The 19,470-nt window shown below is 52.5% G+C and overlaps 1 protein-coding gene across 4 annotated transcripts; it reads left to right on the top strand.

Moving 5' to 3' along the window:
* The first annotated feature begins 439 nt into the window (after positions 1–439).
* KMT5A (lysine methyltransferase 5A) lies at positions 440–19,014 on the top strand. Of its 4 annotated transcripts, none has more exon segments than NM_001046330.1 (8): positions 440–506; positions 5,847–5,968; positions 7,062–7,218; positions 10,317–10,536; positions 10,917–11,004; positions 13,852–13,911; positions 16,149–16,339; positions 17,107–18,110. In NM_001046330.1, coding segments are annotated over 8 exon segments (1,059 nt in total). In that variant the 5' UTR covers positions 440–496; the 3' UTR covers positions 17,318–18,110.
* Positions 19,015–19,470: the final 456 nt, after the last annotated feature.

Here is a 19,470-nt window from a genome sequence, read left to right as displayed (position 1 = left end):
CTTCCCATAAGGGGGGGTCGAGGGGTCAAAGGTCGGGTTCCGGTCAAACCCGAGAAAAACCGGAAGTCCCCTGTGGTTCTACACCGAGCCGGGGCCGCCAGCCGCGTGACTAAATCTCCCCGGGGCGGAGCTTCAGCACCGCCAGAGGGAGGAGTTTGGAGCCCCCCAATGGCAGGGCAGCTCCCCTTCCAGCACAGCCAATCAACGCGGAGAGACGGTAAAATTTAAACCCCCTCCCTCCTCCTCCGCTGAGACCTGTTCCGAAAGCGTTTGTAGAAAGTGCGGACGCTCGCCCCGCCCCCGCTGGGGAGGCGGGGAAAAGGGCGGGCTTTCCCTCCAGAGTTTGCCTATCACGGCGGGCAGCCTGAGAAGAGACGGGCAGCGGCGCCAATCAGGGCAGCAGCCGGGACCCGGCGGAGCAGTTGGCTACAGTTGTTGCAACTTTTTTCGAAAGCTGCGTTTCCCGGGAGATCCTAGGCGGTGACAGAGCAGGGTCATGGCTAGAGGTATTGGCCCCGGTGGCCAGCGCCGGGGCTGCTGGGTTGGGGGGTCGCGCTGCAGGCGACACCGAAGTGACGGGAGCGGCGGGAAGGCGCTGTCCCGCCGGCTGCTCGGAAGGCGCGCGGGGACTAGTAGGGTTGCGGGGGGAGGGGCTGCGGAACCTTTCTCACCTCTTCCCCACCCTCGCTCCAGAAGCCCCCAGAAACCCCTCCCACTCCCGTGCTTCGGTTTCCCCTTTTTAAAGAGTGGACACTTGGTGACCTGCCTCTCGAGAGGCAGCGGGGCCATATGTCAAAGATGTTTGGAAACTAAAGCGACTAGCGCCTCAAGGGAATGGTTGTCATTGATACAAATGATGGGGAGGGCGAGGCTTCGCTTGCTTTGCGGCTCTCTCTGGTTTGGAAAGGAGGTGATCCCGAGGCGAGGGCATAGATCGGTACCCTACTTGGTGGGGAGCGCGACCGAGTGGACACCGCGGCAGGCGCTTTCCTTTCCCTCTCCACTCTCTGAGTCAGCTCTGCGCCGCCGGGGCGGGGACGGGCCCCGCTGGCCCACTTGGGGGGGGAAACAGGTCCCCTGGCACCTCCCGGCGCGGCCCTTCGCGCCGCAGCTGATCAGGGCTCCTGCCCACGGGAGATGGCTTGGGTGGGGTTATGCTGCCGCGAGGGAGTCGATGTCTCTGCCTGAAGTTCTTCGCACAGTTAGTTTGCTGTCAGGACAGACCCACGTTATGCGGCAAAGTGATCGCTAACCGCTTGGTCGTTTCCAGCCGCTGTGTCTCCATGCAAAAACTTGAGCGTGACGGTTCACTTGAATTATTATGTAAAAGAAATAAGTCGAGGTTTTATATTTTTCTCAAAATTCCTGGGGTATTACACGTTAGTAGGAATTTGCCTTAATGCAGTATGCAGACAGGTCTTTACCGTATTAGCCACTAGGGAAGCCCAGGCTCCCCATGGCGATCATAATGAACAAAATAAGGATTCATTCAGCAGATATTTATTGGGCTTCTTTGTTTTCAGCCCCTGCACCCAGTTGCATCATTTATTCTCGTAGCATCCCTTTAGGGTCTTTGGGAACAAGACTTAGCTAGATTTTGATTAAGAAATAAGGCATAGTGAACTTCAAGTTAAAGAGCTTCATAATCTAGTCCACAGAGAAAAGTAAGATGCCTCAAATATTCTTCTTCAGGAAAGTGTTAAGCATCTAAAAGTATATTTAATAATATCTGGCTAATTTATCTGACAACTCTGAATAAAATTATGAAAGTGAAAGTAACTCAGTCATGTCTGACTCTTTGTGGCCCCTTGGACTGTAGCCCACCAGGCTCCTCTGTCCATGGAATTCTCCAGGCAAGAATACTGGAATGGGTTGCCATTCTCTTCTCCAGGGGATCTGCCCAAACCAGGGATTGAACCTTCGTCTCCGGCATTGCATGAATTCTTTACCCGCTGAGTCACCAGGGAAGCGAGCTACTGAATGTTTCCAGGCTGTAACCCTCCTAACCCTTTATGAGAAGATACTATTCCATTTCACAGATGTAGAAACTGAGGCTTGGGGAAGATAAATCATTTGCCTAAGAGTTATGTGACTAAGATACTGATAAATATGAAGATGCTTTAGCATAAAAAATGTATACTGCTGTCCTCAAACTCAAGACACTAAAATATTAATTCATTCATTTGACAAGCATTTATTCATTACCTACTGTGTTCCAGGCCCTTTGCTAAAGACACAACAATGAACACAGACAGAGAGCACAGTGAGGCCAGAGGGGTGGGAAGGCTGCTATAGGCCACAGTGAGGACTGTGGATTTCATCCTAAAAGCAAAAGGGTATGGTTAGGGATGGGAGGAGTGGTAAGAAGCACATGATGAAAATCTGTGTTCTTGGGGACCACTCTAGCGCCAATAAACTGGAGACGGTCACAATAGAAAGAGGGAGACCAAGTAGGAGGCCGACTGATAGAAGGACAGATCCTACCCAAATGAATACTCTTGAGGCTGTAAATATTTACATGATTGTAAAATTTCTAAACCAGAGAGGAGTTGCCAGATATCTGAACATTATGTTCATGTGACTTAGCAGGGCTCTCAAAGTGAGGTACAAGCTGTGAACAAAGACTGCTTTTCTAGAAGAAAAAGACTGACCCGTCATTTGAAATACTGTAAATAATTCAATATCTGATTACACTAAATGCCCAATTTAATGATTTGCAAGAATAATGAAGCCTAAGAAATAAATAACTACAAATGGGGTGGGGGGGGGAGGTCAAGTGACTCAGTGAGAATTACTGACCATACATTACAAAGGTGATTCCTAAGCCTGTTATGCTAGAAGCTGGGAACTCTCCTCTTCACTTTGGCTAAATAAGAGAGGTAGAGGGACTTGCCTGGTGGCCCAGTGCAGGGGGTGAGGGTTCCATCCCTGGCCAGGGGAGCTAAGATCCCATATGCCTCCAGGCCAAAAAAAATCAAACCATAAAACAGAAGCAACACTGTAACAAATTCAACAAAAACTAAAAATGGTCCACATCAAAAAAAATAATAAAATAAAAAAAAATGAGGTAAAGTGGAACAAGCAGAGAGACAGAATGGCTAGAGTATGTCCAGTGACTTTGGCCTTCAGCTTCCACCTCTGAAAAAGGAAAATAACAGTTTGTAAAGATTAACTGACATAATAAAGTACCTGGCTCTCGGTGATAATTATTATTAACCCTTATTAAGTATTTATTTCAATGGCCAAAAGGTTCACTTTGTTTCCCCCTACAGATTAATGTAAGCAAACTATTTTTTAAATGCACTACTACTAAAATAGTAATTTAAATGATTTTGGTGTGATGGGAAAAATGAAAGGGGCTTCCCTGGTGGCTCAGCGGGTAGAGTCTGCTTGCAATGTGGGAAACCATGGGGTCTCAAAGAGTAAGACACGACTGAGTGACTAACACTTTCAAATATTCAGTAAATGTTAGAGATTAGTATCATTGGTGATGAATTCTATTTCTGTGAGATCCTGGGCACCATTATGAGTTTTTATTTCTGTGACTGGGTATATGTATTTGTTATGCCCATAGGAACCTCATGACAGAGACAAGAAACTGTTCTACAACTTTACTGAATGATTGGTACTACATTTTCTAGCTACTAGAGCTGCAGAGTTGAGAGGAATGGGTGCTAGACTTGTATTTTAGTGTATCCTCTGCATCTGTGCACTAAAATAGAGGAAGATGTAGCCATGGGTATGTGTATGGGGTGGGGGAGTGAAAATTCGTGTGAGAAATGGACAAGATGACTTGAGCAACTGTTTCCTGCCTCCAAACCAAGATCCCCCTGATTGTTTGGCAACAAACTACAAACCCTCTCTGCCAGGCAGAGGTAACAGACACTGTTTCAAATGGCTCAACCTGAATGTCCCTTTGGAATCCTAAGTCTCTGCATAGTCTCTTGGATATTCAAGTGGGCAGAGTACCCTACCCTGCTGGAATTAGTGGTTGGGTGGGGATGGAGGGACTTCCCCAGCCCTGTGAAGGATTCTAAAGCATGAGCTGATTTGGGAGGCTGTGTCCTGAGCAGTGTCTTACCATTTAATCCACAGTCTAATCCCTTCTAAGAGGAGGAGGAGGCAGCTACTTACAGTGATAACCATTTGTTTATGTGGGTGTTGGAAGGTGCCCTCGGTAAGTTGTGGAATTCATTGATCTTGGTTTTTTATCCATGAGGATGCTGCAGCCCAGGCTGGGGAAGAGACTTGGCCTTTGTCACAAAGCACCTCTGGAGCAGATGCAGGGAGAGATACCCAATCTTTGCCTCCCAGGCCATAACCGAAGGCTGGATGCCCTGAGGTGTCTGTTTGCATCTATGACTTTGCACAAATGCAGGGACTCTTCGTTGGCTGTGAGCCCTCAAACCCTAATGGCTACAGCACAGTGGTTCAGGGCAGTAATCTATGCCGAGATACCACAGTGCCTGGAACCACTGCCTCCTAGGACATTTCTCATGGGGGGACAGGACACTTGGGTGACCTGCTAATAAGCCTTCTGCAACACCATTAGCTCCTCCCTACCTGTTTCTATAACTGGTAAGTTAGTGGCTGGGAGTGTAGGCTCTGGGGTCTGTTGGCCTGGAAATCTAGTTCTAGTTCTGAGAACTTGGCCAAGCTCCTCACTTCTCTGAGGTGGTTTTCCCTGTCTGTGGAAGAGAAAATAATAAGGTTTCTACCTTCAAAGGGCTGCTGAGAGGTTTGAATGACAAGGTATACAAGAGAAGCGCCCAGCAAACATGTTATTATAATTCCCGGCTCCATCTCCCCAGGGACCGCACGGATCTGGTGCAGCCCGCCTGGGTTTGACATCTGACCTGATCACTTTCTAGTTCTGTGGCTCTGGGCAAGCCCCTGCATCTCCCTGAAGCCTCAGCATCCCCATCATAAACGGGTTACCCGCAGGACCTGGCTCCTAGGGGCTTGCCGGGAAGGTTAAATGCCCATGAAAACGCTCCGTGGGCACAGACTCAGGCACACAGGAGGGCTTTCGTTCACCGCTGCCCGCTGCGCCTGGCACGGACGGGTCTCCCGAAATATCCGTGGAGCCAGCGAGAGTGGGAGCCCGGCCGGCCGAGAGCCCGGGCTGTTATTATCATGTTTCCCACCCCTTCCTACCCGAGTGGCTGAGGACGCGCGAGAGGGGGCGCGCCCGAGTTGGGATTCGTCGCGGCCGCGGGCCCGCCCTCCTTCGCTCCCTCCCTCCCTCCGGAGGAGCTTCTCAACTCCGCCCCTGCCAGCCCCCTCCCCGGCCGGGAGCGGACGGTGGGCGGCGGCGGCGGCGAGCGGGCGGGCCGCGGAGGACGCGCTGCCAGCGCCTCCCTCCCTGCGTCCTCGGTCCCGGGCCGGCCGGGGCTGCCGCGGCGCGTGGGTGCCGGGCCCTGCCTCGCAGGCCATGGGGGAAGGGGGCGCCGTGGGGCGCCGCCGGCCCTTCCCCGGGGCGCCGCGGCGGCGCTGGTGGCGGCGGCAGCAGCAGCAGCAGCGGCAGCGACAGCGCTGGTGGCCGGGCCGCGGCGGCGAGGGCGAGGGGCGCGCCGCCATGGGCCTGGCCGGGCTGCAGGTGGGTGTGGCGGGCCCGGCCGCGCGGGGGGCGGGCGGCGCGCGGGGCCCGGCCGGGCCGGGAGGCGGGAGGGCGACGCGGGCCCCGGCCCGGCCCGGCCCGGCCGGCCGGCCCACCGCCGCCGGGCCCTCGGAACATGGCTGCGGCGGGAGGCGCCGCCGCGGCGCCCGGCCCGGGCGGCCCCGCTCCCCGCCCCGCCGCGCCCTGAGCGCCCCCTCCCCCGCTTCCCCCGGGTCCCCCTCTCCAGGCAGGAAGATGTCCAAGCCCCGCGCGGTGGAGGCGGCGGCGGCGGCGGCGGCGGTGGCAGCGACGGCCCCGGGCCCGGAGATGGTGGAGCGGAGGGGCCCGGGGAGGCCCCGCACCAACGGGGTAAGCAGGCACCCTTCCCGCACTCGCTCGGCGCGCTCCCAGGGGCCGTGCGGCCGGGCGCCCCCGCGGGCCCAGCTCCGAGAGCACGTGGGCGCGCCCGCGGCCCTGGGGCGGGGGTGCGGGCGGGGCGCCCGGCCGGGCAGCTTCCTTTTCTGCTGCCTGCCTGGGAGTGGCGTCCCCACTCGCTCCGCCATGACCCTGGCAAGCTCCGACCTCGGAAAAGTTTGTGTCTTTATGGCATTTCCACACCCCGAGACCCGGCCATCCCGGTGGCGGCTGCGCCTTCCCAGAGTGTGCGGGGCCTGCCCGGGGCCCTCGAGGAGGTCACAGGTCTTCGCTGACTTGGTGAATGGCTCACCAGGCAGAAAGGCCCAGCAGTGTTTCTGGGAAAGCCCTCCTCCCGTCTGTGCTTACTCAGAGGAGAGGCCCCACACCCAGAGACACCAGCGGTGACCCGTACCGCCCCACCGGCCTGCCCACCGCAGTAGAGTAACCGCCCTAAATGCCTTGGTCTCCTGAGCTCCGCACCCGCCTAGTTAGCCTGAGAGAATTCCCCAGCCGCAGCCCAGTCCCGCAGTCCTAGGACTGCACGATTTGAGAGGGGCCGGGCTTGGGCTCATAGAAGGCTCAGACAGTCTTGGCAAGTCCTACCAGCTAGCTGACCTCAGGTCCAAGAAGTGGTTATTCAGGTTCCCTGAGGCCTGTCTGTGCTGGAGTTCCTGCAGCTCCTGCCAGGGCAGTCAGCTGCTGCTCAGAGGCCAGCCCTTCCAATTCTGGCCTCGTTTGCCCTGGTCACTCTAACCTTCTTATTACTGGTAGGTTGCCTCCTTCTTCTATGGATCTTAGTGGACAGCTGGTTCTCTTCGCTGGCCAGATGTTCCCCCTGCCCTCCTTAACAGACTGGAATTAGAGACCAACTTGGACCTGGGGGATTCTAAACCTTCCACTACTAGGCTTCCCCTAGTAACCCAGTTTTTGAACCATGTTTTTCTCCTTTTTTTTGTCTTTTGGATTCCGGTTGCCCCTTCTCCGTCTAAATGTTGTAAGATCTTCTTCTTCAAGCCTCTTTCAGAATATGCATTTGTCGTTTTAGGAGAATGTATTTACCGGGCAATCAAAGATCTATACCTACATGAGCCCGAACAAATGCTCTGGAATGCGTTCCCCCCTTCAGGAAGAGAACTCAGTTGCACAATACGAAGTCAAATGCCAGGGGAAGCCATTAGCCGGAATCTACAGGAAACGCGACGGTAAGCCTCTGAAATGGCCCTGCTCTATTCACCGCTGTCCGGGTTGCATCCTCAGTAATAATGTCTGTATGCTAGGTTTCCTTATCCAATCTTTTCAAGCCAAAGCTTGCAAAGTTTGAATCATGTCCTGTCTTGCTGCTAAGAAACATAGACATGGGGGGAATAGAGCCGCGTGTTCCAGGGCGTGTGTGTGCCCTATTGGTCTAACAGGTTTTCCCTGTTTTTACAAGAGTTAGCATGTCCTTCAAGCTTGGTTTTCTTGCCAAGCTGCCAAAATAAGGCAGCTGGCATGTCGTTAGAGAGGTTTACAGGCGCTAAAAGTACAGAAATGATGAGTCTGGGTTGTCCAGACCAGGCACTTGTACTGCAGCTGAGTCATGTGAACCTAAGGAACTGACTTCCTTCTCTTTTCTGAGCTGGCCTTGATCTCAGTTCTAAAGGTTCTTTCCACTCAAGTGTTCAGTGCTACTCTGAAGCCGCGTACGCCAGAATGAGATTTAGAGTTAAAATGCTGAGCAAGAAAATACTTACTGAAAGTTCTGTCTGGCCTTGCAAAACATGCCGAAACCTGTTGGAAATTTTGCTGTAACCCAAATATTCCCTTTTAAAGTGGCGGTGGTAGGGGTGAGGGTGGGGATGGGGGCTAGTGGTGAACTTTCCCCAGTTACTGTGCTCTAAAACTTGCCTTAAAGAAACAGCAGCTACCAGCTGCTCCAGCAGCTCTGTACAAGGAAGCTTTGTATTTGTTAACAGAAAGTGCCATAAAGGGATGGGGTAGCCCAACCTCTGGTCCAGATCTGAGAACCAGGGGCAGGAGCCAACCCTTGGCCTGATTCCCCCTGGTGATGTTATTTCAAATGGACTTAGGTTCTAATCCTAGCTCTGCCGTTTATGAAAGGAAGGGTCACAGGCAGGTTGCTACGTTTTTTTGAGCCTCAGTTTTTCATCAGTGGGAGAGAGGAGTCCTGCCTGAAGACCAGTTAAAGCATGGGTGCAAAAGGCCTTTGTGAGCAAGTTCTCTGGTGGTCCATTGGTTAGGATTCTGTGCTTTTACTGTCAGGGGAGAAGGTTCAATCCCTGGTCTGGGAACTAGGATCCTACAAGCCTCATGGCACAGCCAAAAGAAAAGGGAGGGGGACTTTGTGAGCGCTCCATACTGTCAGCCCATTTTCCACTGGACCGGAAGCATCACAGCCTGCCCCTCCCTGCATCCCTGCTTCCGCAGCACTTAGGCCAGCACTAACCACACTGAGACTTGGGAAGGGCCTCTCTCTAGATGCCGTAAGCCAGCCTCACAGCCCTTCTGGGATGGGGCGGGATGTGGATTGTCCTGAATGGTGACATGGGGCACAAGTTAGCTTATTTGACTCGAAGTGTTACTACATGGTGCCAATTTAAATGGGGGGCTGGATGAACACTGGAGGAGACCCCCATAGACTGGGCGTCTATCCATGATTCTCATCCTTTTTCCTGCCTTGACACAGACTCACGTGACAGCTAATGTTCATGAATACCACCCACTCCTAAGCTTATGCCTGACGTCTTGGCCTTAACCCCCTCTTATTCCACTCAAGACAGTGTGTCAGGGAGCACTGTCTGTCTGTGTCAGGGAGACAGTGTATCTGGACCACCTGGAGAACGGTCCGGATGGCTGCTGATGTATTTATTTTTTTCTTTTGTTTGTTGAACTATTATTCAGATATCCTGACGTTCACCATTTTAAAGGGTACAATTCACTGGTTTTAGGTATACGCACAGATTTGTGCAGCCATCACCTCTGTCAAACTCCAGTACATTTCCATCACCCCAAAAAGAAACCCTGTACCTACTCACAGTCATTCCCCATTCCTACTTTCTCCCAGCCCTGGGCAACCACTGATCTGTTTTCCATCTCTGGATTTGCCCGACCTCGACATTTCGTATACGTGAAGTTGTAAAATATGTGACCTTTTGTGTCTGGTCTCGTGTACATTATGATGTTTTCAAGGTTCATACATGTTGTAGGCTGTGTCAGTACTTCATTCCTTTCTGTGGCTGAATAATATTCCATCGTGTGGATAGACCACATTTTGTCAGTTGATGGACATTAGAGTTTTCACTTTTTAGCTCTTCTGAATAAGCTTCTGCGGGCATTCGTGTATAGGTTTTTATGTAGACATATGTTTTTAATTCTCTTGATAGATGCCTAGAACTAGAACTGCTGAGTCAGGTGATAACTCTCTAACATTTTGAAGACTGCCAGACTTTTTTTGCAAAGTGACTGCACCATTTTGCATTCCCACCAGCAATGTAATATTTATTTTTAAAAAGTAAAAAAATTTTATGGAAAAAAAAAAAAACAGTCCAATACTGGTGCTCCATGAGTATTTTTAGTAACAAGTCATTGGCGACGGCCCACACGACACACTGAACCGGTATTGGGGCACCATGCTGAGAACCACTGTGAATGCCACGCTTCGACCCTGTTAGAAGAGGGATTTAAAAAAAGAATCTGAAATGAATCATGCCAGGGAGCTAGCCTTCGGGGAAGAGGTCTTTGCTGGGGAGAGGTTCTGCTTTATCACCTTACTTCCGTCTACCAATGCTGCCCCACCCTGTGGGGATTGTGCTCCCCCCGCCCCGGAGCCCATTTCCTCAAAAGCCATCGATGGAGCCCTCACGCCAGTGTTGCTGGCTGTGACACTTCTGCTTCAAAGGCTCTTCCCTCAAGCTGCAGACGACCTGATGGGTTGATTAATCACAAGAACGGAATCCAATCACAATATATATATATCAACTTACCGTGGTCTAACACTTCAAATATGTTGTAATTGTATTGATCAATCATACCTCAGCAAAGCTGGAAAAGAGGGGGCGGAAAAAATGATGCAGAGACCAAAAGCTCTGCCTAGTGTCTGGGTCAAAAAGTAAAGCCAGATCTTTTCCCCAAGATGCTGGTTAGTGGACACCAGGCTTAACAGCCCAAGGGCACTACTGCCCAACACGCCCCCACCCCCGCTATCTCCTCCCCGAGCCTGCCTTAGCAAGCAGCCGAGGGCTGGAAAGTGGGAGGTGTCAGGTCCAGAGTCAGCCTGTCTCTCCCCACCCTCTGCCCACAGAGAAAAGAAACTCTGGGAATGCAATACGAAGCTCCATGAAGGCCGAGGAACAGAAGATCAAAGACGCCAGGAGAGGTCCCCTGGCACCTTTTCCAAACCAAAAATCTGAAGCTGCAGAACCTCCCAAAACCCCAACCTCGTCTTGTGATACTCCCAATGCAGCCGCTGCCAAGCAGGGCCTGAAAAAGCCTGTGAGGGGCAAACAGGCCCCCAGGAAAAAGTAAGTGCTCCCTGGAGCCACTTCTCACGCAGGGCGACCTGTTGGGTACCAGCTGGGGGGAGGCCGTCCACCCTCTCAGGCCCTTGAGCTATTAAGGCTCAGATTCCCGAGACAGCACCAGGGATACCATTACTTGCCGCGTCCTGGTCTGCCTAGGGTCCAGAGCCCCCACCCTGCTGAGAGTAGGCAGCCTGCCTTTGGCGCTCTTTCTGAGGCTGCTGTGGGCAGGCGAGCTGAAGTGACCCCGGGCCACAGTGGACAAAGGTGTTTTACGTGACCCGATTTCCAAGGAGCCTGCTCCTAAAGGCTCGCGTGCCTCCTGGCTGTGAACATGGTTTCAGAGCTAACGCTTGGTTCCTCCTCTTCCTTTCCCACCCCAGAGCTCAAGGAAAAACACAGCAGAATCGCAAGCTCACAGATTTCTACCCTGTGCGAAGGAGCTCCAGGAAGAGCAAGGCTGAGCTGCAGGTAGGGTCACGTGTTTCAAATCGGCTCTCAAAGGGGCGGGGTGGCCCAGTGGGCAGTGCTCACTGCGCACCACCTGAGCTCTCTTTGCATTGTCACGGGAAAAGTCTCTTGGCCTCCGCGGCCCTGATGTTCTCCTGGGTCTAGTGGGGGTCGTCATAACTCCCTTGGGTCACTGCGGTGCTTAGTTAAGATGCTTCTGTGAAGGAGCCTTTTCGCCTGTAGTGTGGGGCATGGAAAGTCAGGACCTCCAAGGAAAGTGGCTTTGGCAGGGCCATCAGAGCCTGAGACTGGGGTGGGCTGCGTGGTTTCTTAGAGGTGTGTTTGTCTGCTGTCCAGAGGTTTTATGTTTCGAGATGATGAAGAGCACTGGCTTGGAAACTACTTTCTGGTTGTGTGACCTCAGGGCTTAACCGCTGTCTGCCGTGTCGTCTGTGAAATGGGATGATGTAGTCGAGCCCTGTCTGGTGGTTGGGAGGGTCACGCACGTTAGTGGACGCACATGGAACACTTAGAACCGTGCCTGGGATGCAGTGAGGACCTATTAACCCTTGTCACCGTTGCTTCCCCTGTGTTGTCCTTTCCCGGGGCTCCTCTCTGGCCTTCCCCATGCAGCCACAGAACCTGTGAAAACCAGGCAGGAAGGCCAACTGGGCTGTAAGGCCCCCGCCCGCCGTATTTGCAGAGTGCTGAGCTGTGCACAGTCAATCAATATTTGATGCAGTGAGGTGTGGTTATTGCCTTTCTGTTAGGGAAACTCAGGGTGTGGCCTGGCCCTGCAGCCCCCAGCTGCTTCCATCCCCCCCTCCCACCCAGGGGCAGCAGAGCAACCTCTAGGCTTGGGAGGAGCTCTCAGGACTGCCGCCCCCACCAGGGAGGTGGGGGACCCCAGCCTCTCAACCCTCAGACTCTTCTGCATTTGGACGTTGAATCTGTAGCTGTACAGACGGTGAGGCAGCATCTCTGTGTCTCCTTCTTTGAATTGACAAGACTTCATTTTTTAAAAAGGGGGGAGGGTGTCATTTTTCTCCCCTCAGAGAGAAGCTCTGGCTGTATTTCCTTAGAAAGGCAGTGTCTTTCAGCCAAGAACAAGCTGTTACAAGCTGTTTGCCTGCAGTGGGAGGCTGTGCGAGGTCAGCCTAGAGACAGCACTGCAGAGGGCGAGGCGGTGCCAGCCCCCAGCACCCGGGACACCTCCCAGCCGCGGTCGGGAGCTACAGAGCCCACTCAGGGAACCTGGGGGTCCACCCAGCGCCGCTGTGGGCTGCAGGGTCGGGGAAGCCTGAGTTGGCCTTTTTTAATTAAAAAAGAAAACAAAAACCAGGGGCTTTTCTTTCTGGAGGAGTGGAAGCTGCAGTGGGTGTGTGGCCAGAGTGCTGAATTCTACCGCAGGCGAGCGGAAGGCAGCTGGCAGTGGCTCCCCAAAGCTTGGTCTGCAGGCGATCAGGCCCACTCTGTGGCTGGATGGAGAGCCAGAGGCCAGGGAGAGCCACACTCTGCCCACCACCGTTTGTGTTGGCTTTGTCGAGTGGGCACCCTGGCCAGGTGGTGGCTGGCCAGGCTGGTGGGGCTGCGGCTGGCAGAGGTGAGGCCCGAAGGCAGGGCAGCCGGGTCTCCTCTCGGGTGATGCTGGTCCAGACCTGACTGCCCTTCTGGGCCAACCAAAGCCGAAGTGGACACAGCATTAGGGAAGGGTGTGGGTAGGTGGGCGAAACAAACAAAGAGCCCCGAAGACTCCTCGTTGTGGCTGAAGACAGAGCAGGCGGGGCTCAGTCCAAGGTCCAAGTCCAGGGCAGGAGGGTGGAAACAGGGCCCTGGAGAGATGCCCTGAACCCCTTGTTGCTTTGCTGTGGGAGCCCCTTCTCTGGTTGGCCCAGCGTTGGGTGGATGACAGCCTGCACTGGGCAGGGACTGCAGTGTTGGCAGTGCCCTGGCCGCGTCATCACCAGCCCAGCCCAGCCCCGGGCCTGGCATGCAGAGCAGCCTGCTGACTCCGGCTGGGCACGTCTCGAGTCCTTCCTGCCTTCACCCTGGTTCACACCTTGCTCCCTTTCCAGGCCCTCAGTCCCCCAAGGACCAACTACTGCTGCCTTCCTCTTTAGGACGCTTGGAGCTAGTTGTTCGCGTGTCCCCAAACCACCAACCCCCCCGAGTAAAATGGACTCCTTGGCTGCACATTCAGGGTGTCTCACCTGGCCCCAGCTCGTCTCCTCTGTCTCATTCTGTCCCAGTAGGATAGTCCCTGTCCCCACTGCCCACCACGTCTCCCAGTTTTCCCAGGATGATTCCCATCTACTTCTGCACACTTGTAACTAATTATTTAACAAGGTGGTTGTGCCTGTGCATGTGGGGGCAGGGCATTGTTGCCTTGAGGGCTCACTACGTCCACGTGCTGTTCTCGGCCAGGAAATGCCACGGCGAACAGAGGGTGGACATGGTCAATGGGTGGGTACACACCTCCTGTTCAAACGGTGCAGCCTCTGATCAATTTAGCCCCGGCTAATTTTATATGCAGTTGGAGTCCTGATATTTACATGTCCACAATTTAGATATTTTGTAAAAGTCTGTGTGGGCTAAATAGAGCATAGCCCCAGGCCACATTCTGCCACAAGCCCTATTCTGCCCTCGAGCCGCCCTGTCCCCCTCCTGGCCCACCTGAACACCAGGTGGTGAACAGCCCACCTTAGACGGGCAATGAGGAAAGGATGGGGGCTTGGTGGCCTGGACATGCCGGGAGACCGATGCCATGGAGGCTGACTATGAACGGACCCTGTGGCGGCTAGGACTCCCAGAGTGGCCTTGGTGAGAATGCTGATGCACTTCTTGTTTTTTCTTTCCCTCCCCACCCAGTCTGAAGAAAGGAAAAGAATAGATGAGTTGATTGAAAGCGGGAAGGAAGAAGGAATGAAGGTAAGGGGCTGCAGGGCCCACTGCGTGGAGGCTGAGGCTGTGAGGTCTGGCCCTCCCTGGTCCAGAGGCCCATGCAGGAGTCGTGCTGCCTTAACCTTCTGATATCACTGTGACCAGGCAGACTGTTGCAAGCTGTCAAGGGACTGAACACTAAAAGTATCCTTAAGGGAATACCTCCTGAAGGAAATGTAATGAGATACTGTCCTGTGGAAACTTATTTATTTATGGCTGTGCTGGGTCTTCATTGCTGCGTGGACTTTTCTCTAGCTGCCGTGTGTGGGGCCTTCCCTCTAGTTGATGTGCTCAGGCTTCTCTGCGGAGCACGGGCTCTGGGGCGTGCAGGCTTCAGTAGCTAAGGTTTCTGGGCTCTAGAGCACAGGCTCGGGAGTTGGCGGCGCATGGACTTAGTTTGCTGCTCCGCCTTTGTGAGATCTTCCCAGACCAGGGATCAAACCTGTGTCTCCTGTACTGGCAGGTGGATTCCTACCCACTGTGCCACCAGGGATGCCCCTGAGGAAAATTTTCACAACGAAGGACTTCCCTCACAGTCCAGGTTAAGAATCCGCCTGCCAGTGCAGGGGATTCAGGTTCAACCCTTGGTCAGGGAACTAAGATCCCACATTGCCACAGGGCAGCTAAGCCCAAGTGCCACGACTTCTGAGCCCATGCACTGCAACTAAGATTTGACACAGCCAGTAAATATTTCTTTTTAATCACGATGACATTTATACACATATATGTAACTTACCATCGTAACCGTTCTTTATGTGTAAAATTCACTGGCATTAAGTACATTCTTCATTCACAGTTGTGCAACTCTCCCCTCTGTCTAGTTCCGGAACCCTTTTGTCCTCCCAACGGGAAACCCCGGACCCACCAGTAGTCACTCCCATTCCTTGCCCTCAGCCCCTGACAACCAGTCTGCTTTCTGTCTCTGTGGATTAGCCTCTTCTGGACATTTCATACAAATGGAGTCATAGAATGTGTAGCCTGTTGTATCTGGCTTCTTTCATTTAGCATGACACGTGGGGAAACTTTTAAAAGGACAGGCTAGTTTTTTCTATACTGTTTTCCTGGGAAATGGCAATGCCCAGGAAGATTTGCTTTTCTCTCACGTGCTCAGTTGCTTCAGCTGTCTCCTACTCTTCGCGACCCTATGGACTGTGGCCCACCATGTTCCTCTGTCCATGGCATTCTCCAGGAAAAAATACTGGAGTGGGTTGCCATTTCCTCCTTTATGGGATCTTCCTGAACAAGAGATCAAACCCAGTGTCATGTCTTCTGCATTGGCAGATGGGTTCTTTACCACTAGCACCGCCCCCTGTTCTTATAGTATATTTCAGACATAGTGAGAGCATGAGAAGGGAGGAAGTCTCAGAGGTAGTGGCCAGATGGGTCTGGGCTAGGACCCAGGGGATGGGAAGCTTCAGTTTCCACCTGCCACTGAAGGGAATCTGAATTTCATTCTGGGCTTCTCAGCCAGTCACCCTCCATCTCCATTTAAAATGGAGTGCAGGAGGAGGTCAAAATAAATAAATAAAATGGAGGAGAAACCCAGGCATGTACGTTATGGACTAAAGGAGAGACTCAGAATGTTGGGTCCTACTTTTCCCCTAAAGAGTGGGCCAGGATGTGGCTTTGAGTCTGTGCTACATCACTTCCTAGCTTGGTGGCTGGAGACACATGACTCTGCCTGTCTAATCCCTAATTTTGCAGGTTTTCTCACCTGCAAAACGGGGCAGCACCCACGTAGCAGACTTCTCAGGATCCCACATAACAGTGCTTTGCAAACAAACACAAGGGAGCTCTTTGGGGTGATGGATTCTGGCGATGGTTGCACAACTGTGTATGCTGCATGGGCTTCCCTAGTGGCCCAGTAGCAAAGAATCTGCCTGCCAATGCAGGAAACACAGGTTCGATCCCTGGGTCGGGAGGACACCAGGGATCCGGAGAAGGAAATGGCTACCCACTCCAGTATTCTTGCCTGGGAAGTCCCATGGACAGAAGAGCCTGGCGGGCTACAGTCCATGGGGTCTCAAAAGAGTTGGACACGACTTAGCAACTAAACAACAATAATGTGCTGAATGATACCCTTCAAACCATGTGTGTGAAATGAGTGGATTTTATGACCAACTGCAGTAAGGCTGTTCAAAGAATGTACTACAAGCTGCTGGCCACGCACGGTGGCATTTGTTGCTGTTTATGAACCAACCCTCCCTCTTGGCACCTCCCAACAGATCGACCTCATCGACGGCAAAGGCAGGGGCGTCATCGCCACCAAGCAGTTCTCCCGGGGTGAGTTTGTGGTGGAATACCACGGGGACCTCATCGAGATCACCGACGCCAAGAAGCGGGAGGCTCTGTACGCACAAGACCCCTCCACGGGCTGCTACATGTACTATTTTCAGTATCTGAGCAAAACCTACTGGTAAGTCCCCTGGGGCTTCAAGTGGCTCTTCCCACCCTGGCAGAGGTGCAACCAGAGGGCCACCGAGGGCATCCTGACTCTTCTTTTGGCTCCAGCTTCTTGCTTGGTTCTTGCTGCCATTTTTCAAAGCTGCAGTGCAACTCTTCCTACCACACACACCACTTCCATTTTTAATTCTGGTGATTGAAGCGGTTCTGGAGGCAATCTCGGCCACCAAGCGGTGGACTAGTCACGTGAAAGCCCGCAGAGGGGCTCACTTGGCCTTTTGCCTGGGGCATGTGACCAGAGCAGCCCTGGGAATCGCTATTTCTCTGTCCCCTATGCGACGATATCACTGATTGTTTTTTATTTATTTTTTAATAGACTGTACTATAACGTTCCCAGCAAAACTGAGTGGAAAGCAGAGCGAGTTCCCATATATCCTGCCTGCCCCCACCATCCTGCATAGCCTCTCCCCTACCCTCACCAACAGAGTTGACTTTTACTCATTTATTTATTATGCTGAACTCCACAGTCATCTCTGGTGCTTCCACAGAGTCTTTTGCATTCCCGTCTACACTCCCCCATCTCCCGCCCAAATACCCCACACCCAACGCCCCTCTGGGCTCTTAAAGTTACATATATATATTTTTTGAGTTGAGTTGCTTTCCCAAAAACACGGCCATAAATCACCATCATCCCACCAGAGCTGAGAGCAAGCCTGACTCAGACTGGGTTCAAAAGCCTCTTTATCAATTTAATCCTCTGTCGCCCTCCCTCCCCGCCAGCGTGGATGCAACCCGAGAGACAAATCGCCTGGGAAGACTGATCAATCACAGTAAATGTGGGAACTGCCAAACCAAACTGCACGACATCGACGGCGTGCCTCACCTCATCCTCATCGCCTCCCGTGACATCGAGGCCGGGGAGGAGCTTCTGTATGACTATGGGGACCGCAGCCGGGCTTCCATTGAAGCCTACCCCTGGCTGAAGCATTAACCCAACGGTCCCGCCCCCTCCCCATTCTAAGGACAAAGTGCCCTCAAAGGGAATTGATTTTTTTTTTTTTTTTACACACTTAATCTTAGCAGATTACTTCAGATGTTTTTAAGAAAAAAGTATATTAAGATGCCTTTTCACTGTAGTATTTAAATATCTGTTACAGGTTTCCAAGGTGGACTTGAACAGATGGCCTTATATTACCAAATCTTTTATATTCTAGTTGTTTTGTACCTTTTTTGCATACAAGTCGAACGTTTGTGCTTCCCGTGCATGCAGTCCAAGACTCGGCACAGGTTTTAGAGGAAAGAGTCGAACATGAACTAGGAAGCTGGGCAACGCACCTGCCTCCAAACGAAGAGCCAGGACTCTCTCCCCCGCTCCCCACATACCTGCCCCCCCCAACATCCCAGTGCCAGGTGGGCGCGAGGAAGACACTGCCTTCCCCACGGCCCGGATGGGATGTTCCCAAGCTCTTGTTTTTCCTGACATCTCGACAGGCGCACATTGAAGTGTATGAATATTTTTTAAAAAAAGGTTTCACAGTAAGATAGTCTTCCCCTCTGCTTTCTCGAAAGCTTACTGACCCGGTGGCTCACGGGCCAGGCCTCGATTTACTCTTCCACGGGCTGCCACTTTTCCGGGCACCTTCACACATCAGGGCGGGGAATCAAAGGAGACGTGGGCAGGGACAAGCATTGCTTACCTAGCCCTTGCAGGGGCAGGGTTTCCCGAAACTGGGTTAGTTTCTTTATAGAAATGTGAACACTGAATTTATTTTAAAAAATAATGATAAAAAAAAAAAAGACAAAAAAAAAACAAACCACAGAAGACAACTTACATGTATATAGGTCTTGAAGTGAGTGAAGTGGCTGCGTTTTTGTTTTGGGTTGTTTTTAGTTCGGCTTTTTCTTTTTCCACCCTTGGTTTGCTTCTGTAGAAGAGATATGAGATGGTACACTATTCTAATCAGAAATCTAAAGTTTTGTAGTGGGACCAGAAATTACTTACCCAATTCCCCACCCCCTCAACCCCAACCTGATTCTGCTTGGGTTGAAAGCTCCAGACCGGCTGTCAAGGCTTCCGTGTGTCAGACCGCCTGGTGTCCTTCCTGTAAAGCTGCAGCCATGAACCAAAGAGCGAGCCTACAAGCCCTGAGAGGCAGGGCCCCTGCCCTAGCTGCGAGGGGGCAGGGGAGCTGGCAGGCCCAGGGATCATGGCTGAGGGTCAAGTTTTCACCTCGACTGTGACAGCAGGAGTAGTGGGTAGCTTCTTCCTGAAGGGGGGACCGACTCCCACCTTCTGTCAACTTGTAATTCAGGGGCCTGGGGCTCCAGAGCTGCGATCTGGGGTCTGGCGCAACCCCACCCCACCGCCCACTCCCAGGTAAATGTGAATGGAGACAGGTATGAGAACCTGTCCTCAACTTCAATGCCCCCCAGCCCCGGCCTCACGACGGTGCTACCTGAGGAAGTCTTCCCCCTCCCACACCCACCCCCACCCACCAATCCCACACTTGCCTGGTCAGTGGTCAGCAAATTGGAGGAGGATCCGATGGGAGTGTGTAAATGTGAGATAAAATGTCTTGGTTGTACCTGTTTGTGGTTTAGCTTTGTATTTAAGAAAAGGAAATAAACTTGAAAATTATTTGTCATCATAAAAATGAAACAAAAATTAAAATATTTATTGCCAGGCGAGGCTACCTGTGTCATTCTGTTGTTTTTTGCAAAGCAGGGGTAGAAAAAGGTAATGTACTTTCTGTTTCTCTTTTGGGCTGTACCATGTGGCTTATGGGATCTTAGTTCCCCAAACAGGGGTTGAACCTGGGCCCTCAGCTGTCAAAGCATGGAGTCCTAGCCACTGGACCACCAGGGAATCCCCATTGTTGTTTTTTTTGGTTCCATTGGGTCTTTGTTGCTGTACTCAGGCTTTCTCTAGTTGGGATGAGGCAGGGCTACTCTGGTTGTGGTGCGCAGGCTTCTCATTGGAGTGACTTCTCTGTTGCGGAGAACGGGCTCTAGGGCATTTGGGCTCAGTAGTTGTGGCACGTGGGTTTAATTGCTCCTCAGTATGTGGAATCTTCCCAGACTGGGATTGAACCTGTCTGTGTCCCCTGCATTGACTGGTAGATAACTATGGGACCACCAGGGAAG

Source organism: Bos taurus, chromosome 17 (genome assembly GCF_002263795.3).
Source record: "Bos taurus isolate L1 Dominette 01449 registration number 42190680 breed Hereford chromosome 17, ARS-UCD2.0, whole genome shotgun sequence".
Classification (NCBI taxonomy): Eukaryota; Metazoa; Chordata; class Mammalia; order Artiodactyla; family Bovidae; genus Bos; species Bos taurus.
The sequence above is the reverse complement of the archived record's forward strand: the minus strand, read 5'-3'. Positions and strand labels throughout refer to the sequence as shown.

Bases quoted from the DNA above. Each gene is read 5' to 3' on its own strand.
- KMT5A (XM_024977327.2), top strand. From the start codon at position 4,979: ATGCCCATGAAAACGCTCCGTGGGCACAGACTCAGGCACACAGGAGGG. The intron at 7,219-10,316 runs GTAAGCCTCTGA...CTCTGCCCACAG, and splicing joins AATCTACAGGAAACGCGACG to AGAAAAGAAACTCTGGGAAT. The intron at 13,912-16,148 runs GTAAGGGGCTGC...ACCTCCCAACAG, and splicing joins GGAAGGAAGAAGGAATGAAG to ATCGACCTCATCGACGGCAA.